Source organism: Myodes glareolus, chromosome 15 (assembly GCF_982192425.1).
Source record: "Myodes glareolus chromosome 15, mMyoGla1.1, whole genome shotgun sequence".
NCBI lineage: Eukaryota > Metazoa > Chordata > Mammalia > Rodentia > Cricetidae > Myodes > Myodes glareolus.
The window spans coordinates 49,300,896-49,322,917 of NC_142040.1; the positions used below are offsets into that span (position 1 = coordinate 49,300,896).

Below are 22,022 nucleotides of genomic sequence, written 5' to 3' on the forward strand. Positions count from 1 at the left end.
CCGATTTGCTCCCAATAGCTTACTCAGCCTGCTTTCTTGTAGAACCCAGGATGACCAGCCCAGGGAGGGCACCACACACAATAGGCTGGGCCTTCTGCCTTCAATCACTAATTAAGAAAATGTTCCTCAGGCTTGCCTGCAATCTTATGGAAGAGGTTTATCAACTGAGACTCTCACCTCTGTGTTGACTCAGTCTGTGTCAAGATGACATAAAACTAACCAGTACAGAAGTGGAGTATATCACATTTCGTTTAACTAGTTTTGTTTGTCTTCTTAATATAAAATAAGTAAGTTTTACTATTTTTCTAAATCTTAATTAGGGAGAGATTGAGTTCCTCAGGTTTCTAATTTAGGGCATGTTGTATATAATCTGCATTTAAATTTTTATGGCCAGATGTGGTGGTGCAGAGCCAGCACTTTGGGATATGGAAGCAGGAGGCTCAGGAGTTGAAAGTCCAGTTTGATGATCTATTGAGTTCGAGAGCCGCTGAGTTTCATGAAGAATTGTTTCCAAAACCCTAATAGGGAGCTAGAAGAATGAATGACTCAGTAGGTGAAGCTTCTATTGCAGTCATGAGGACCTGAGTCTGCTGGCTAGAACACACAGGAAAATGACAGGCGCATGCTGGCTAGAATACACAGGAAAATGACAGGCGCAGTGGCAAGTGCTTGTAACCCCAGTCCTGGGGGTGGGGAGGAGAGACAGAAAGACAGTTTGTCCCTCTGATTAGTGGGACTGGAACCAATGAGAGATCCCGTCTCAGAGAAAGCACGTGGTTCCTGAGGATGTTGCTAGAGATTGTCCTCCAACCTTCACAAACACGTGCATATGTACCTGCACACACACACACACACACACACACACACACACACACACAGACATATAAAAATGATGAGTGAACTAATTAAAGTTTTCTTTTCTCTCAGGTTGCATCTATGACAATGACTAGCACTCGGGGCTGTTCATCCTGCTGTGACCAACATGAATTTTAATTGGAATGTTCTTGGGTATCATGGAAAAAAATGAGCACACAAAATGAAATTTCAATCTCTTTATAAAAATTTGAAATTTTAAACTCGGAAAATGAACTCTTTACTATGTCAGAAGATTGGCAGTGAGATATAAGACTTTATCTCCTTTCTTTCTTTCCATTTTCTGTTGTGCAGGGTGTTCTTACTTTGCAGTTCAGGCCATCTTCCGGCCCCAGCCTCCCTAGTGCTTTGACAACAGACATGAGCCACCACATCTGGCTTAAGGATCCCATTTATGCTTATGAAGGCACTATTTTTTTTTAGACAACCATCAGGGACTCTTCCCTATCCTGTCCATTTTTAATGAAATAAAGAAAAAAGAAAGCCATCCCAGAGGAAGAAGAAAGAAGACTACACAGAAGGGATTCTTATTTTTAATCCCACAGCCCTTACAGCGCTTGTTCAAATTACCTACCCAGAAAAGGCGGAGCTATCTCCTCTAGTTTCTGAAAGGCAATGGAGGAGCGATACATTAGTCTCGAAGTGTTTGCTGTGAAATCAAGTCAATGATTCACTAAGCATGCTTACGTTCTGCTGAACATCTAAGATTAACCTGCACAAGAGTCTAAAGGAAGTCTTCTTTTGTGGATTCATGCACACATGGTTGAATCCTGGACTCTGTTTAGATACCATTGTTAACTAGAGATACGGAGGGAGCCAATTGTGAACATTGAGAAAGAACCTTGATGCTCGCTCTCCTTTTTATGGTAGCTCCTTACTGTGACACCTCTATGAGAGTTTTTGTGTTTTGTGGTCAACTGCTTCTGAAGGACCTAGTGATGTTTATACCCGCTTTACTAGAAAGTTGTTCAGCAGAAGGAACACAAGGCAATAAATCCCAGTGGTTGGCCTGGGGCTCCCCATTGAAACGCATTCCTCACCACCTCCTCCGGACTATAAAGCACCGGCTTTTGAATGCTAAGAACATGAAGCACCAAACCAAAATGCAATGCTCAACATCCAAGAAGATAACAGATTAGAGAATATTTTTTGAAATTAGTCAATCCTAATGCTGACTCTCTTAGTGATCATGATGCTACCTTGGCAATATTCATTACCCTCCAATGTTCTTATAACATAAGATTCAACTACGTTTATCTCAACATTTTCCACTACCCCCATCTCAGATTCACACTTCAGAGGGTTTTTTTCTTTTTTCTTTTAAATCATTGATTAAATACTGATTAATATATTGTATATGTAAATTGCAAAGATCCAATGGAATTTCTGAAAAGTGATCCCCCCACAGTGAATTTTTTTAAACGTCAAGAATTGTATGGGATAGAGAGATAACTCAGTTGGTAAAATGCTTGTATGGCAAGTGCAAAGATTGAATTCAATCAACAAACCCCAGGTGACAATCATGTGTGGTGACCAGTACTTACATCCCAGTGCCAGGGAGGCAGAGATCGGAGGACCCCTGGGGTTCACTGGTAAGCCTGTGTATCCTAATTGGTGAGTTCCACACCAAAGAGAGACTCTTGTCCTAGGAGATGGACAGCAACTGAGGAACAACAGTAAAGGTTATGCTCTGGATGCCACACATATTTGCCCGCACATGCGTAGGAACGTGTACACACAGATTGGAAAATCTGTAAAGTAGCTCCAAGTCTTCAGAAGGTTAGAATCAGGGTTTCTATTAAGTGTTTTGAAATGTTAGAAATGTCAGCTTCTACAGCTCAATTTATAGGCTGCAGGGCTCTGAGTCTCCTGGGTTGGAAATGACTCATCTCAGACAGTCCTTGATTGGGAGTACTTCGGTGGCATTAGTCAGCATGCATCCTTCTGATGAACTTCTTTTATCACTAGATACAAATTTCATGGCTCAAAAGTGACTGTGTGTTAACTTTGGAATCAAATATAGGTTAAATGTTGACTGCATTCCCAGTAATTTTCTGTGATTAAGAGTAGCACAGATTCAGTGTAAATGTTAGGTTTTAAAAATCCCAAATTAGAGCAAGAGACTATTTCAGCTTTGGTTTATATTCAAAGAAATGGACAGATACCTGTGAGAGACTTATGTAATAATTATTTAATGTATATTTGAAGTGTTAATTTTAATATACTAAATGTGATTTTGTTATAGATTGTGTGTGGAATTTTGTCATGTGAGAAGAGTGGCCAATAAAATAAATACCTTTGCAGTAAGTGACCCGGCCTCCCACTTCTTGTACTCGCCAAGGTCATCAGCTTTCCTCTCCCTTGACGTGGTTCAGCCTACAGAAGAGCCCTATCTGCTCCATCCTCCCTGCGTCTTGTTTAGCCTCCTATTCCCAGCCACTCTCCCTGCTGCCTCTTGATACATTGTTTCCTATTTTGTCTTAGTAATAGATAACTAAGTACAATTCTCACCAACTACCCGCAACGTAAACTTAACCCATGTTCAGTTTACTAAGAGGATAAGACATCATGGCCTGAATTCAAAGCCATAACCAAGCGTCCCCTTTCCTCCTAACTCCCCTCTGAGCTGCTTCCTATATTCCATGCCCTTTATTCTCCTTCTACCTCTTCTTCTCTTTCTTATCTCCTCCGCGCTCCTTCTCTTTCCTTCCTCTGCCACATCTCCTCTCTCCTTGCTTCTTTCCCCACTTCATTCCTACCTTTAATTTTGATGCGAGTAGTTTTCTCTGTATATTTAAAATATGCTAAACATTTCTTAGCTATAAGAAAACCCGCAATTTTAACTTGAACCCAAATACTTCACCTACAACCCATTTCAACATTCCCTTTCTCATTCCCTTATCTTAAAATGGTGAGCTGCAGGCACCAGCTGCTACCACATGCCTCGGATTCCTCTAGTTGTCGGGAATTGGATGACCCAAAGGCTCCCAATACTGTGTTTGGGAGAACATCGCGAGGTTTGTATGAAGATCAGGATCCCTACAGGCTGTTCTAACTAGTGGTTGAGAATACCAGGGGTAGAAGGCACATACAGACTCTTCACAGAGCAAATCCAATTCTACATATGGATTGGCAGACGGCAGAAAGAAAGCTCACCCTCTTTGGCAAACTTCCTCCAACAAGGTCACAAATCCTAACAGTGCCACTTCCAACGAGCCTAAAGGGGGCATTTTCATTCAAACCACCACATTCTACACCCTGAGACCCATAGGCTTGTGGTCATATCATAATCCAAAACTGCATTCAGTCCAACTTCAAAAGTCCCCATACTGCATAGGAGTCTCAACAATGTTTATAAGTCCAAAGTCATCAAAGTCTCTTCCGAGACGCACGCAATCTCTTAACTAACATACCTTGTAAAATCAAAAGGCGGATCACATACTTTCACATAATAACACAGAATATACATTACCATTCCAAAGGGATGGAAAGGAAGCACAGTGAGGAAATGCTAGACCAAACAAGTCCAAAAACCAGCTGGGCGAACTCCAAACCCTGCATCTCCATGTCTTATGTCAATGTACTCTTCAAATCTCCAACTCCTTCCATCTCTGTTGACTACAGCACACTTTTCTCTTTGAGCTGGATCCACTCCTGTTAGCATATTCCATTATCTGGCATCTCCAACATTTTGGAGTCTCCAGGACAATCCAGGCTTTACCTTAACAGCTTCATGCAATGGCTTCTCAAGGCCTTCATGAAGGAACACCTCTGACACACATCTGGCCTCAGCAGCTTTCCTTGGTCACGGCGGGATATTCCACAACCTCTTTTTTCCATCTTTAACTCTAAACCCAGAACCATGTAGTCAAACTACAAGTTTTTCTGCTTGCTGGGGCTGGAATATGTTCCCCTTGTTCAAACACATTTTCACTAATTCTCTGTTTTTGATGGTTGCCTTCACTGCCTAAACTTGGCTGTCCTGGAACTTGCTCCGTAGACCAGCCTAGCTTCAAACTCAGAGATCTGCCTGCCTCTGCCTCCTGAGTGCTGGGATTAAAGGTGTGTGACACCACACTGAACCCTAAACTTTTCTTTAATTTCCTTTCACAAGTTGGAAGTTTAGCTGAGTGGGGGTCTTCCCCTGAGGTCATCACTCCCTTTATTCCATATAGCACTAGGCTTTTCTTTTAATATGCTTATCTCCTTGAATGCAGAACTTAGCTCCATTACAGTTCCTGGTTCCCCTTTTCTCCTCAAACTGTACTTTTTGTATTTTTCTTTGCTCAGTTTGCTTCTCTTCATTATAGATCTGCTTAAGACTGGCCACTAATAACCACATAATAGTCTAAGCTGTTTTGAAATTTCCTCTGTCAATGCTGTTAATCCAAAAAAATCTTCAATATGGCCTGAGGCATAATTTTTGTACAAAGACAGAAAACAGTCACATGCTTTATAAAAATATAACAAAAACAAATTCTAGATTGCTTCCTAATATTCTTTCCCTCTGAAACTTCTTGAGTCAGGCCATCACCATCTACATTGCTCTCAGCACCACTGTCTTCTCTGCTCCTACTAGTATGTCCCATTAGTTCCCACTTAAAGCATGCAACTTTTTTCCTAATCCAAAACCCCGAAGTCCACATTCTGCCACAAATCATGGTCAGGCCTATCAAAGCAATATCCCTCTTCTGATACCAACTTCTCTATTAGTTAATGTTCTATTGCTGTGAAGAGACACCATGGCAATAGTAACTCTTATAAAGGAAAGCATTTAATTGAGGTGACTGACAGGTTCAGAGGTTTAATCCATTATTATCATGGTGGGAAACACTGTGTCATGTGGGCAGACATGGTGCTGGAAAAATAGCTGAGAGTTTTGGGTCCTCTGCAAGAACAGCAAGTACCCCTAACCACAGAGGAATCTCTCAGTCCCAGAATTATTTTTAAAGACTATCAGAATGTGTTCTGTATACACATTAAGCTCAAAATCATATTCTTCCTTTGTTTTCTTGAAAAATCCTGTCCTCTTGCATCCTGACTCATTTTTTGTGGATCTATCGACAAATAATGATTGTATTCTATGAAAAACAATGGTACTTATGATGATGAGATGGCAACTTGATATTCAGCTGTTGGTCTGGGCATGGTAGAGAGTGACTGTGGCAACTTATACAATATAAGTTCTGGGCACAGGAGAAAGTTGCTAATTGTGGTAGATATTTTTTTATTCAGCTCTCCGAGATGCCCCTTTCCATCCTTCTTGCTACTGCTCTGTGTCCTTTGAGCCTAACCTTTATCAGTTCCCTCCAGAGGATCACTTGACTTCTAGCTTCCATACCATGTGACCCATGGGGAATAGCAGCAATCTATCAGAGATACCAAGAGTGAGGATTCTTCAGAATCTCTCTGGAGGAGTTCTCACAGCTGGTTGTGTCCTTGCTTCCCTGAAGTTCCAGCTCACTCAAACAGACCTTTCCACAGAATACTGGCTATCTGATTCCATTACTTCTCCTTCATCTGGCTCCTTCAGGATTGCAGGCACACCCAGTAAATGTCAGTCCAAGGAAATCCCTCTTTATTTTGTAGTTTCCGCACACTGTCTACCCACCTTTAAACAAGCCTTTGTTGTGTTCTCAGACTACTCAGTTTGAGTAACTATTTGTTTTGCACCTAAGCCTTAATGACTTAGTGACTCAATTATAATGGCTTATGAGTCCCATGTCACTATGGTTTTTTTTCCAGAATCTAGATAGAAAGCTAGTTTCCCTGTTTCTTAATCATGCAAGAAGCAATTAAAGGATATTTTAATATGAGCATTAAAAGGCAAAATTATGGCATCTGGAATGATGGCTTGGTGGTTACAAGCTTTTATTGTTCTTGCAAAGGGCCCATCTTCACTTTTCAGTACCCACATTGCCTGATTTACAACCGCCTTTAATTCTAACTCCAAGTGACCGAACACCCTCTTCTGTCTCTTTGTGTATCTGGACTCACATCACATCACACATCTACACATATGACTAAAAACAAGAAAATCAATTTTCAATGTAAAATTGGTGTTTTCACATTCTTCAAAGTCTAGAACATTGCAAACACTATGGCTTGAAACTAAATAGAATTCACACATCTGTAATCCAAGCACTCAGAGGTAGGATCTCTGTGAGTTTAAGGCCAGCTTGGTCTACACAGGGAGTTCCAGTACAGCCAGGGACACAACAGAGAAACATTGTCTCAAAAAAAAAATTCTAATATATAACTATGGTTTGAGACACATCCAACTGAGCATAGTAGTCAGTAGCTAAAGGTCAGGTTCTTACCAAAGAAGATCAAAGAAATACCCTCCATGACACAAGTATCAACTCATTAAACTCAGTTCCTTGAAAAGGGTATTTGAGGGGAAGTAGAAAAAGACAAGGTCTCCTGAGTAAATTGGGAGCATGGGGACCATGGGAGAGGGTTGAAGGGGAAGGGAGAGAAAAGGAGGGGATCAAAGAAAAATATATAGCTCAATAAAATCAATAAAAAAGATATTTTTCAAAAACTTTGTAAACTGGGCAGTGGTAGCACACACCTTTAATCCCAGCACTCAGGAGGCAGAAGCAGGTGGATCTTTGCGAGTTCGAGGCCAGCCTGCTCTATAAGAGCTAGTTCCAGAACTGGCACCAAAGCAACACAGAGAAACCCTGTCTCGAAAAACAGAAACACAAAAAACAAAAAAACATTCTGATAAGTTGGTGAGTTATATTTAGACATGTAAGCCATGTCTTCCTTTTTAACTCAATGATCTTAATACATCTGTAATCAAATGTGAAGTGTTACCCTATTATATCTCTAACAGCACTTCCTAAAGCAATCCTCTCTAAAGTCAGGATAGAATTCAGTCATAATACTTCAGTTAGTACAATGTGCTTGCTGAGCCTCACCCTAAGTGGGAGAAGCTATGTTAAGTGAAGCACTGAAATCCTGTTGCCTCCCACATACCTCAAGGGACCAGTGTTTCCTCCCTTTTAATATGTAAAGATCTCAAAGAGATGTACTAAGCTACGGTTACCTAACCTTCAAGATATAAATAAATATGCAATGCTAGAAAACCAGACCACAAAGTAATAATAGACACATAAAGCTTGTTATATATTTATTTAGAAAAGATACAACAGAAAAAAAAGTCTCTTCTATTTGGAGAAGTAGACATTAGGAAGGAGTCTTGGGGTGCACTGGCTGTTTTTCTTGTTGTCAAAAAATATCTAACAAAAGTAATTTTAGGAAGGAAAGAGTTATTTGGAATTGTTGTGGGGTGGTCACCAGAGAAGACAGATCTGACATGAGCTTAAGCCAATGGAAAGTCTTTATTAGACGGTCAGAGACTACACTGGAGAAACCAGCATAGCCTTGACCTTCTCTCAGGATGAGCTCTGAAGCACAAAATCCATGTTCTGAGTTGACATACTTCATTTAACAAGAACAGTTATCCTGAAGTGGAACTCTAGAAGGCAAAAGGCACAGTTAGCACATTTAGAGACTTTCCCAGAACTATGAGCTTTGATGGGTTTGGTTTTTGTTTTCATTTTGACAGGTGGTACTGTCTATATGTTGAGTTTTATGACCTGAATGGTATTTCCATCATGCTAAGGTCTGGGGTTCTGTTACAGGCTCACGGTTTGAAGGTATAATCCACCATGGTAGGAAAGACGTGGCAGCAGGGCCGAGAAGCAGATTTAATCTGTAATCAAGAAGAAGAAAGAGATAAATTTTATTCTCTCTAAAAATTTCCCCTGCCAAACTAAATAGCCTATTACTTTTAAATTCACCCTTACTTGAGTTCTGAGGAAATGTAAATAATTAAGTCAAATTCATCACTAGAGTATAGTATAAGTGACCCTTAGTTCAGAAATAATAAATAATAAATGGACCTTAGTCTCATTCCTGATAGAGTCCTGTTCAACGACTGTGATCAAGAAACAGAAAGATATGGATGCAGGTGCTCAGTTCACTTCCTCTCTTTTACTCAGTGTGAGACCCCAGCCTATGGATGATGCCAAATTTAGTGTCAGTCATTCCACCCAATATAGGCATTCCCTCGCATATATAGAGAATGTAGGTCCTGCTGAGTTGATGATCAATGACAGCCAATCAATCAGTATTTTAGTTCAAGCTTGTACTGGCTGGTTTTGTGTCAACTTGACAGAAGATAGAGTCATCAGAGAGGAAAAAGCCTCAGTTGAGGAAATGTGATCATGAGATCCAGCTGTAAGGCATTTTCTCAATTAGTGATCAGTGGGAGAGGGCCCAGCCTGTGGTGGGTGGTGCCATCCCTGAGCTTCTGGTCCTGGATTCCTTAAGAAAGCAGGCTGAGCAAACCAGGGGAAGCGAGCCAGTTAACAGTACCCCTCTATGACCTTTGCACCAGCTCCTATCCCCAAGATCCTGCCCTATTTGAGTTCTTGTCCTGACTTCTTTCAATAATGAACAGTGATATATGGAAGTGGAAGACAAATAAACCCTTTTTCCCAACTTGCTTTTTGGTCATGGTGTTTCATTGCAGCAATAGAAACCCTAAGGCAAAACTTCCATGACAAAGCACTATAGACACTGTGTATCATACATACCATACATATTTCTATGGTTCTGGACACAGCAAGTCCATTATCAGGGTACCAATATGGTTGAGTTTCAGAGACCCTCTCTATTCCAGGAGGTACACTGTCGACTTCTGTGTCCATGTTTGGCAGAGGGTCTCTCTCTCTCTCTCTTTCTCTCTCTCTCTCTCTCTCTCTCTCTCTCTTCCTCTCCCTCTCCCTCTCCCTTTCCCTCTCTGACTTCTTCTTGTAAAGACTCCAATCCCATTTTGTCAAGGTCCCATCTTCATGACCTAGTCACCTCCCAAAGGCCCCATTTCCAAATGCCATCCCATTTCAGATTCTAGTTCCACATCAGAATCTAGAGGGGAACATTCAGTCCATACTCGTCAGGTTACCCAGAATGGAGAGTTTCTGTGGCAGAGTTCTTGAGAGAGTGCTCTCAGGAAAAACATCCAAGGATCAGAAGATGGGGACACAGAGACGAAGTTGAACAAAAAATAAGAATTCAGCGAACGCTCAGTGTCAGCCTCATCCTGGATAAAGAACAGCCCTGACTATGCCACCCTGAGCTCAGGGAGCTGGGTATTTGTTTGCGCCGTCTTAGTCACTTGCTCACTGGCTTTCTTCTCCACCCTCAGTTCCTGTGGACCACTTGGTTGCCTTGCTCTTTTGAGCCCAAAACACATCTCTGGAATATTTTCTAGTGCAACAGTTTAGTAGCTACAGCAGGCCTGCTTTTCGTCCTGCCTGGCTCCCCCATGGCTAGCTTCACACCCGAAATAACAACACACAAATTGTATTCATTTAAACACTGCCTGGCCCATTAGCTTTAGCCTCTTACTGGCTAACTCTCACATCTTGATTAATGCATTTCTATTAATGTGTGTAGCACCATGAGGTGGTGGCTTACCAGGAAGATTCTAACCTACGTCCATCTTGGGCAGGAGCTTCATGGTGTCTGCCTGCCTCTGCTTTCTTTCTCCCGCAATTCTGTTCTGTCTTCCCCACCTACCTATGTTCTGACCTATCAGGCCAAGCCATTTTCTTTATTAATTAACTAATGAAAGCGACAGATAGATAGAAGATCCTCCTACATCAGCCTACAGCAGCTGAGGGATAGGTTCTTCCAAGGATGCCAGGGATAGGCCAGGGATAGTTATCAGGAATAAGTTGGTCAATTTCTGCAGAGATAGTGATGCACTGAGAATAAATAGGGCATGAAAGTATGTGTCTTATGTACCAGACTCTATGGCCATCCCTCTCCATATCACGCGGCTTGACTCAGTCCTGTCAGCATACCTTCAGCTCAACATCACCTAAGTCACAGGATCAGGACTGAGCGCATTGGGGTGGCACTCTCAGTTGGACTTGTCACCCTTACACATACAGAAATATCTTTTAAACCACAAGCTTCAGCTGTATATGGTGCTATAAGGTAGAAAGGTAAGGCCTACCAGGCTGAGAGGTGATCCAACTTGGAGTCAGCCTGATGCTGTCAAAGGTTCTGATTGTGCCTAGCAAATGAGGGGTAAACACACTGTGTCAACGGATCAGAACGCGTGGGTTCTGGGGGATATATAAAGTTCTCCCCATTGCTAAATAAAAGAATCTGCTGTTTCACTTACACCTGACTCCCAATGTCTATGTCATTGACGCGACACCTTCTCACATTCTCATCCCTCTCCCGAGGAAGCAACACTATAATTCCTGGACTCAGAAGATTGAGACACGAGAATCAGGACTTTGAGACCAACCTCAGATACCTAGTGAAATCCTATCTAAAAAAAATCTTGAAGCAAAACATAAAATAATTTTAAAATGCATATAAAAGCAAGTAAACAATAAAATGCATAGGCCTTTAGCTAAGTGTGGAGGGAGATGTCTACATGCCAGCCACTTACGGGGCTGAGGCAAGGGAGTCTCTCACGTGCAGAAATGAGAAACCAGCCTAGGTAACACGACAAGATCCTATCATAAAACATAACACAATTATGGGGGGGCAAGGGCAAATAAACTAACAACGGCAAAACCCTATGGGAGTGTCTTGGACGTAAGTATTCTCCAATGACCTTGAAAAGTCACGTGAGCTGCAGCTAGTCTTCCTACTTTCCAGCTTTAGCATCTTTTGACCCAAGAGGATCCTAACCCTCTTTTTGTGATAGGCTCATATGCTTGAATGCTTGATGGAAGTGTTTGGGGAAATTAGGAGGCGTGACCTCACTGCCATGATGGGCATGGACTCTACTAGCCTGGGTATGGACTCAACATAGCATGGGTATGTTGTGTGGTCACTTTTGCTAAATTTTAGAAAGTCTTTAATTTCTTTCTTATTTCTTCCTTAATCCACTGGTGATTCAGTTGAGCATTGTTCAGATTACATCAGTTTGTGGCCTTTTTACAGTTAGTGTTGTTGAATTCTAACTTTAAGTCATGATGATCTGATAAGACACAGGGGGTTGTTCCATTTTTTTTTTTTTCTGTATCAGTTGAGATTTGTTTTGTTACCGAGAATGTGGTCAATTTTAGAGAAGGGTCCATAAGATGCTGAGAAGAAGGTATATTCTTTTCTGTTTGGATGAAACATTCTATAGATGTCTGTTAAGCCCATTTTGAGTCATACCATCTGTTAGTTCTTTTATTTCTCTGTTAAGTTTCTGTCTGGCAGACCTGTCCAGCGGTGAGAGTGGGGTGTTGAAGTCTCCCACTATTACTGGGTGGGTTTTGGTGTGTGATTTAAGCTTTAGTAATGTTCCTTTTACAAATGTGGGTGCTCTTGTATTTGGTGCATAGATGTTCAGTATTGAGACTTCATCTTGATGGATTTTCCCCATGATGTATATGAATTAACCTTCTTCATCTCTTTGGACTAATTTTAATTTGAAGTCTTTTGTGTTAGATATTAGGATAGCTACATCAGCTTGTTTCTTAGGTCCATTTGATTGGAAAATCTTCCCAACCCTTTACCCTGAGGTAACGTCTGTCTTTGTAGTTGAGGTATGTTTCTTGTTTGCAGCAGAAGGATGCATTCTGTTTTTGTTTCGGATCTGTTAGCCTGTGTCTTTTTTATAGCAGCATTATTAGTAATAGCCAGAACCTGGAAACAGCCTAGATGCCACTCAAGAATAGATAAGGAAAAATGTGATACATCTACACAATGGAACACTGCTCAGCGGTTTAAAAAAAAATTACATCTTGAAATTTGCAGGCAAGTGGACAGAATTAGAAAAAAAAACCATACTGAGTGAGATAACCCAGACCCAGAAAGACTAATATAGTATGCACTTACTCATTAGCAGATATTAGACATAAAACAAAGGATAACCAGCCTACAGTTCACAAACCCAGAGAGTCTAGACAATAAAGAGGACACTATGAGAGATCCACCTAGGAAGGAGAAAAAGACTAGATCTCTTTTTACTAGACTGGTAATTTGAGAGCATGTGGGGGTAGGGGGCGGGGGGCAAGAGGTAATGTGGAAGGGGAGAGGAGAGGAAGAAAGAGGAGTGGGAAAAATGTGTAGCTCAATAAAAACAATAAAAAAATTACAAGAAAAAAAAGATCCGGGATCAAAGGCATACTGTCTTCTTGCCTCAAGATCCAGATTGCAAGTATATCCTTTATTTCTAGATTATAATCCATTCCATATATAGTCAAGATGACACCCGAAAGTAGCCATCACACCATCAATTTCTTTTCTTCTTTAAAAAAAAATTTAAGTATTGTGAGTTCTCTAGTTACTTGTTGCATACAAGTACTTTATCAAATATATGATTAAAAATATTTCCCAGACTGAGGATATAACTCAATCATGTGATGTCCCAGACTTATTCTCCAGTGCCACAAAAGAGACACACAACAAACAACCCCAGTACTTTTTTGAAGTCTACAGTTAGTCCTTTTATTCCAGCAGTATCCTTCCGAGGGATATTCTGCCTTTTGACAAAATCAATCAGGTTTATCATTTTTCCTTTATTGATCATGCTTCTGTTATTATGTCTCAGAAATGCTTCTCATGTGCAACATCATGAAGATTTTCTACTGTTTTCTTCTAAACATTTGCAGCGCTAGGCTTATGATCCATTTGACTCTGTTTTTGAGCAAGGTTTAAGGTATAGATCAATATTCATTAGTTGTGGATGGAGATCCAGCTGATCCAGCACCAGTTGTTGAAAATGTTCTCTTTAAAATGGATTGCTTTGTCATAATAATCAAAATTTAATTGCATATAATTTCTCTGAGATATTATTTCTGGGCTATTAATTTATGTTTTTCCTTTCTCTAAAAATGTCTGGTAGCTTTAAAAATGTCCAGTAGAGTCTTTAAATCAGAATTTGTAGGCTCTCTAATTGGTTTTTCTTTGGTAGCATGCTGGCTATCATAGCACTTTTCCTGAGAGTCATTTGAAAAATCTGTTAAATAGCTTGAGAGCAGCTTTGGCATTTTTTTCCTTCAATGAGTTGATTAGTTTCATTTAAGTAGTCAAATTCATCAGCATAAAATTAATATTTCCTTCCTTGCTTTTAGTATTTGTTATGTTGTAATATCCCATATTTCAAGCCTAATGTTTTTAATCAATATCTTCTCTCTTTATTGTCTTTGATTAGTTTGGCTGTAGATTTAAAACTTTAGCTTAGTTTAGCTTTTTTTTTTTCTCGAGAAAGATTTTTTTTTTTAATTTTTAAAAGTTATGTGTATAGGTATATGTGTGGCCGAGGATTTAAGTGCAGATGCCGCCCCTGAAGCCTGGAGGGGTCAGATTTCAACAGAGCTGGGTTTACGGGTGGCAGTGAGGGAGCCAAACCCGAGCTTTGTGATAGTGGAGTTCTCATTCCTAACAACTGACCCTTCTCTCCAGTCCCAGACAAACAGATTTGGATTACACTGTTTCCCTCCGGTTTCCTCATCTCCATTTCTACAGCTGACTTTCTTTTTTGTGGTTTTGATTCAATGCGCTGTTCTTTCCCTGACACACAAGTATAATACCTCATTGGTTTTAGACTTTCTTCTTCTTGAAAAAGAAAGTTTTGAACTATCTAATGCTTACAGTTATCCCAACAATTTTTGTATGCTATATTTTTTATTTATATGCTCTAGTTTACCCATTTATCTACTTTATTCTATGTTATTTGGGTGCTTTTGCTGTTTAACTTTTACAGTCTGAGAATGTGTCAGGCTTTAAAAATATTACTGATTGCTAATTTAATGTCGTTATTATACGGAATGCACATGCACTTCTTCTTATTACCGCATGTGGAAGTTTGTTCTATACTCCAACAACTCTCTGCCTTGGTGAATAGAGTATGTGTGTGTGAAAGGAACGTGCTGTCATTCTCTGACACATTGCTCTCTAAATGTCTCTTAGGAATATGGCTGATAATATTGTTCGTGTTTTCTGTACCCCTGTAGTGTGGAGCTGAGGACAGGCCTGCTTTTCATCCCGCCCGGCTTCCGCATGGCTAGCTTAGCCCCAGAAATAACAACACACAAATTGTATTCATTTAAACACTGCCTGGCCCATTATCTCTAGAGAGTTAGTTACTGGCTAACTCTCACATCTTGATTAACCCATTTCTAATAATCTGTGTAGCACCACGAGGTGGTGGCTTACTGGGAAAGATTTAGCATGTCCATGGCATCTGCCTCACTGCCTTCTTCCCAGCATTCTGTTCTGTTTACTCCACCTACCTAATTTTCTGTCCTATCAAACGGCCAAGGCAGTCTCTTTATTAAACAATGAAAATAACACATAGACAGAAGGCCCATCTACATCATACCCCGTGTCTTATTTTCTTTTCTATTGTTGTGCTAGAACGCCATGACGAAGGCAACATATAAAAGAAAACATTTAATTGGCTTTACAATTCCAGAGAGTTAGAGTCCATGATGGGAGAGTGAAGGCATGGAGATAGGAACAGCTGAGAGCTCACCTCTGGACTGCAAGCAGGAGGCAGACAGCAATGGGAACAGCACTCGGTTTTGAAACCCCAAAGTCTGCCCTCACTGACAAACCTCCTCCAATAGGGCTGCACTTCCTGAGCCTTCTCAAACACTCCCACCAACTGGGGACCAAAGATCAAATATATGAATCCATAGGGGCCATTTTTTCATACATACTACCATTCTTTGATTTCTAAACTGGTTTTTTATGGATTACTGAGACAGGGGCATTGCCATTTTTAACCTATTGGCTATTTGTCTCTACTTCTTTGCAGTGTTATTACTTTGTGATTTGGCTTTGATTACTGCACATGTATTTGGATTGGCTATGTCTCCTTAGTGAATTGGTTATCTTACTAACATAATCATTTCTCCAAGTCCCTCATAATTGTTCTTCAGAATTGTCTGATATTAATATAGCCACAGTAGCCTTTATTCGATTAGTGTTTTCACAGCGTGTCTATCCCCTTATATTTAGTTCTTAACTAACATGAATTAATTATAAATATTATTAAGGCCCAGGGTAGTAGTTCAACACAAGCATACTACAAGGACTGATTAAACCCGCTTTTCTTTATCTAGCGCCTATTTTACCACCCCCTTCCCCGATCTCTAGTCATTAATCAGTATTCTAAATGATCACTATTTAAAACAAAATTATAGGGCTGGAAGATGTAGCTCATAACAGCACTTGCTGCTCAATTATAAGTATTATAAGTACACTCACACAGACAAATATATGCAGACACACAAACAAATGAAAATTAAATTAAAATGCAAGGTAATGGTGACATACACCTTTAATTCCAGCAACTGGGAGGCAGAGGTTGAGTTCAAGGACTGATCAACAGAGCAAGTTCCAAAACATCCAGTGCTACCCAGAGAAAGCCTGTCTCGAAAACAAAAAATTAAAGGAAAATTAAATTAAAATTAAAAACAGACCATATCATTTTCCATGTAGATGGCAAATCATTGAATGCTGTTTTGTAAGAACAAATTCTTTTTCTGTTTTTTTTTCATCCCAACCAAAGTTTCCCCTGCTCCTCTCGCCCCAGTTCCTCCCATCCACCTGCTCACCCCTACCCACTCCTCCTCTGTTTCTCTTCAGAAAATGGGCAGCCCTTCCATGGATATCAACCACCCAAAGTATATCAAGTTGCAGTGAGGCTAGGCATCTACTCTTCTATTAAGGCTAAATGAAGCAATCTGGCAGAATATATTCTTTTAACACGGCAATTTACCTTCTCTGCCCCCAACACATCAAGATATTAGATAGTAAAAATCCCTCAAAAACATACACAATAGTAAACCATGCCAAACTTCTCAGAGTACTGCCAAAAGCTTTAAATTACAACTAATTAATTAATTAATAAACAAGAGAGAGTCCATGTGAGAGGTTTCTGAGTAGAAGTCCCTCATTTCTGATATCCTGCTCATCAAACATAAAAGGTCTTGTTATCATTGAACTTCAGACATTTTATTTGTTTTTTGGTTTTGCTTTGCTTTTGGAGACAGGGCTTCTCTGTAGCTTTGGATCCTGGAACTCGCTCTGTTGACCAGGCTTACCTGGAACTCACAGAGATCTGCCTGACTTCTGTGCCTCTGCCTCCCAAGTGCTGGGATTCAAGGCGTGCACCACCACTGCCTGGTGAACTTCAGTCATTCTAGTTCCTAGCCAGTGAGCCCACTGTTGGGTTAGCGTCCACATCTGTGTGCTATGTTTAAGAAGAAGAACCCCAGACAGAAAGTCAGTGAGAACGTGGATCACTTTGTTTCTCTCATCTCAAGGTCCCGGTATCTATTGTCCAACCGAAGGTCAGTTGCCTTACATTTCTTTCTAGATTAGCAGTTCTGCGCTGTGAGAAGTGAAGTCCAATACTCACTTCTCCATCGTGGATGGTGTGAAAAATTCATCCCACTGTGCAGAACTAAAGTCCACCCTCACTCAACTTTATGTGTAAACTGCTGCAGAAATGATGCGGTTCTGACAGTTTCGTCCTCCAATTTATATTTGCGGTGACGCTTGCCTGGTTTTTGAAAATGTTAGAGCATAAACTTTTCTCTGTTGGATCGTGATATGTGATGATTCCAGTTTTCATACATGCCAGACTTTTACCTTAAAAGAACTTGTAGTTGTTGCTGATAGAGGGCAGCGAGCGGATGCTACCAACCTGGGTTCACGTTGGTCTACTTCCTACCTCTGAGCTCAATGGAGAGCACAGCTCTCCTGACTTGTGTACTGCCTTTGTCTGCCTTATCTCGGCCAGACCAGTGGTATTTGCTCTCTACAGAGACCAGTTACCACTTCTGCTGTTTTCTCTTTGGTTACTGTTCTTTATTCTGATTTTACTGTACTGTGCACTCCACTGTCTGTTGAAGACCAACCCCAAACTTTCTGAATTCCAAGAAAAAGCAAGCACTGTATCCTGAGCTATGTATCTCAAATCCCTTATTTTGTTTTTGTTTTTGTTTTATGGGTTTTTGGTAGTTTTTTGTTTTGGTTTGGTGGGACTTTTGAGGAGGTTTTTAAGCCTTCGTCCTTCAACTAAGAAAAAGTAAACTATTGATATTCTGCAGATTCACAATTCATCTCGCATTTGGTCAGCAGGTTAAATCAGCATAAAGTATCCTAGAGGAAGGAAGAATTGGGGGTTCTATAGTTCCTAGGACTTCCCAGAGAAGCCTTTCACTTTGGCATATGCCCATATAATAATGTAAGTGAATGGTGTAGGAGGGTCTTCTTTCTATGTGTTGCTTTCCTTGGTTGAATAAAGAAAACTGCCTTGGCCTTTTGATAGGGCAGCCCTTAGATGGGCATGGTAGACAGAACAGAATTCTGAGAGGAAAAAGGCAGTGTGGCAGACTCCATAGCTCTCTTCTCTGAGTCGGACTGGTTAGATTCATGCTAGTAAGCCACAGTCAAGTGGCGATACACATTAATGGAGATGGGTTAAACTAATATGTGAGAGTTAGTCAATAAGGGGCTGGAGATAATGGGCCAGGCAGTGTTTAATTAATACAATTTCCGTGTGGTTATTTCGGGGGGTTAAGCTAGCCCGGTGCTGGGAATGCAGCCTGCTTCTCTTTACTACAAGTGAATTCACGGAAAATGTTATAAACTATGCATCACAAAATGTATACAGGGTCTAAAAACAGTCTCACACAGCCAGATGTGGTGGCCCAGGCCTGAAATGCCAGCACTCAGGAGGCTCAGACAGGATTACAAATGCAAAAATAAAAAGTTAGTACGTGTTACATAAGAATCAAAAAAAAATCTTGTTAAGAAACTATTAAGTACATAACAAAAACAATTAAAGCAAAGAACGGAGTTTCCAGAGCTGACAGATCTGATGGTTCTAATTTTAGTATTTTAAGAGCTTTCTTATAAGAAAATAAAAGCAGTCATGTGGTGGTGGCACACACCTTTAATTGCAGCGTTCTGGAGGCAGGTGGATCTCTGCAAGTTCAAGATCAGCCTGATCTACAGAGTGAGTTACAGGACAATCAAGGCTACAAAGAAAAAGCCTGTTTCAGAAAATCAAAAAAAAGAAAGAAAGAAAGAAAAACAAAAGCAAAAATGGTGCAATTAGATGTTGTGTCTAAAGATTGAAATTATTACCATTATACAAAATAGGAATTTACATGCATTATCCACTATTACTCAACTCTTAAGTATAAATTATCCCATGAAATGTTAAACAGTGATACTACAAAGCTAGTTGATTAGTAAAATATTTTTAAGAATCAGCAGATTATGATTATATTATCTAAATATTTTTAGTGATGTTAGAAGCTTTACAATACTGACTTCAGAGATTTCCAAAAAGAAATATTTCTTTCTAGCCATAGACAGAAAGTCAGATTATCTTCAGAGAATATAGAGGTATTTCTTGTTAAAATTAAAAAGAATAGATGAAATAAACACACACAAAAGATCTGCTGATGGGGAGAGTCAGAGCTCCATTGGTAAAGGAAGCAGAGAATATCTAGGAATTATGGAAGTTTTGCCTCGAAGCTGGCAAGAAGCATAGCCAGTTTGTGGTATCAGCTAAATTCTCTTCAGTCCCAAAATATCTAAGTAATTCCTCCTCGAACCCCTGGGTAAAAAAAGTATGAAAGACATGTATCCTTATGAGCAAAATAAGGTCCTTCATAAGAGCAATGCTTTATGAAAAGCAATAAAGCAGTTCCAGCGGATGACATTTTAAAAGAGATTCAAACAGAAGTATAGAGACTGCTTAACCTCCGATCATTTTATAGAAATAAGACCCTCACTGGAGTTTAATGTCCTCACAGTTTGAGATACAAAGCAAAGTGACCATGAAAATGTGTGTGCCACGCAAACACTTGGAGCTCTCTGTCCCGTGATGACCAGCGTCTTCCAAAGGCATGTGACCTGTCAGATTGTTAGTATTTACTCTTTCTCCTCTGGAAAAATGTGCTAACCATCACTGAGCATGGTACTTCCAACAGCGGCTTGGGTTAGGGCAAGGACTTTTATATGTCACAGTGCCGTGCTTCTTTTCTTCTAAAAACAATTAAAATACAAATGTCACACAATTTTATATATTTTCACTCTTACAAAGGACAGACACAGAGTTTTCCTACCTGTGTAAATAGCTTTCAGATGAAGCATTCTGAAACCATGTTGCTACCTTTGGCTGAAGGTTTCTAAATGGTCTTTCTTCTCGTTTTCTGGGGAAAACTAGTCACAGCCAAAGAAGATGGGCATTCATTAGTGAAATTACTTTTTTCAAAATTCTGCTCTAAGTTCTGAAGAAACTGGAAATACAAGGGTTAGAGTCTAAAAACTTCAGGCAATAGAATGGTTTTCTGCTACTGACTTTCATATCAGCTTGAACTGTTGCAAGTTTTATTTTTATTAAATTCCATTTTTAAACCAGACTTTTGAATTGCTGTATCACAAGGTTAAGCCAGAAATATAGAAAAGAATTAAGCATAGTTTGATCCTATTGCTACTATCTCTACTATTAGTAAAGCAGTAACTTTAATAATTATTTTATCTTTGTTTTATTTTCACTTAATAATAGATAAATATATGCATATATGGATGCATATGTTAATGCTTTCTTTTTAATGACAGTGATACAAAACAATTTTGATATGTTCAGTGCTAACCAAATTAGTATTATAAAAAATGTTTGCAATTTGCCTTTAAAATAGCCAAGAAAATTTCTCTAGATTTCCTTACAAAAGATTATTCAAGTAAAAAATTGTTTTAGCATAAAGTGATAAAAAAATGAAGAAAAATATCAGTCAGATTTCTGCACCCCACAACCACTACTGAAATCAGTGCATATGCTTCTAGACTATGTTCTGCACGCACAGCTATTTCCTGTTCATCAACAGAGCTTTGTTCTTCACTTAAAGCTGCTTTATGTAGGGGGCCTCGATGCCGTACAGAATTATTTAAAATAAAATCTAAATCATTATTTTTGGATAGCATCAAATGTTAAGGAATTCTCAAAGTGTTTAAATCATCCTTAAGCCTAACTTTGTTTTGATGTGACCTAACATGAATTCCCACAGTCCACCGGGGGAAGGATGGTAGCACTGGTCTCACGCACCCCATCCTTTGTCATTTTAATGGTCTTTATCTGGATAGTAAATGTGTGGCTTGAACAAAGAGAAGTTACCAAAGAAACAGCCACACCAAATTTTGTGGCTTTTGGATTAGTTAATCTTCATCTGGCCCAGGTGGCAAAGCAGGTAGATTAAAGGGAACCAAGGGTTTGGCAAGGAGGCTTTTGTTTCTGTTCAGTATTATAACTTTGCCTCAAAGTGATAAAATACAGCGTTAGAATTATTAATTGTGTGCAGCAAGTTGGAGAATTGAACCCAGACAGTGACTATTAGTGAAGTCATGGTATCTTCAAATTCAAGTGAGCTGTCATTTAGAGGTGTGGTCTTGGACTCCATCTCAGAGGGCATTTTTTATCAATGACTAATATTAGAAAAAGAAATTCATTGACACAGTAAACGAAACCTAGCTGGGAAATGAAAACTAAGAAGAGGAAGTTATCTTCACAGTGGCGAGATCAGAATCAAAATAAAATTACAGAAGTAGCAAGAAGTAAACAAAATGAGTGAGTCTTTGGAGAGACTTAAAACAGACAAAAGGAAAAACAAAAACAAGTTATCAAGGGCAACTTTTAGCAAGTATCACAGCAAACAAACCAGGCTTCACAAAAATAAGTAGCCTATGTTCAGGAGCCAACTATAATTGATATTGTTTAAAAAATCAAACATAATGTATAATGTATTCCCGATTATAACTCACCAAAAAAACAAAACAAAACAAAACCCTCATTCCCAGTTAACTGCCAGTACAAACACTCCTTTTCCTTTTTATCAGAAATGCAATCCACTTTATGAACCAATGTGAATACCATAACTTCATTTAAATGGCTGAGGTAGTAGAAGCAAAGAGTATCATTCATTGCTAGATGGAAAGATGAGGGTGTGTGTGTGTGTGTGTGTGTGTGTGTGTCTCCCCTCCTGGAAGAAATGGAGTAAGCAAATACTGGTCTTCAATTAAGAACACAGTTAGGAAGGTAATAGGTGCAGAAGTTCCTTGGCTAAAGTGGATCAGTTGTACTCATTTGTGGG

At 39.7% G+C, this 22,022-nt stretch overlaps 1 protein-coding gene across 5 annotated transcripts in view; it reads left to right on the plus strand.

Moving 5' to 3' along the window:
* The window catches only part of Fyb1 (FYN binding protein 1), a 132,971-nt gene extending 129,787 nt beyond the window's left edge, over positions 1–3,184 (plus strand). For all 5 annotated transcript variants that reach the window (XM_087896908.1, XM_087896910.1, XM_085676684.2 and 2 more), the window contains one exon: positions 928–3,184. In XM_087896908.1, the coding sequence (XP_087753034.1) occupies positions 928–950 (23 nt within the window). In that variant the 3' untranslated portion in view covers positions 951–3,184. The remainder of the gene's footprint in view (positions 1–927) is intronic.
* The last annotated feature ends 18,838 nt before the right edge of the window (positions 3,185–22,022 follow it).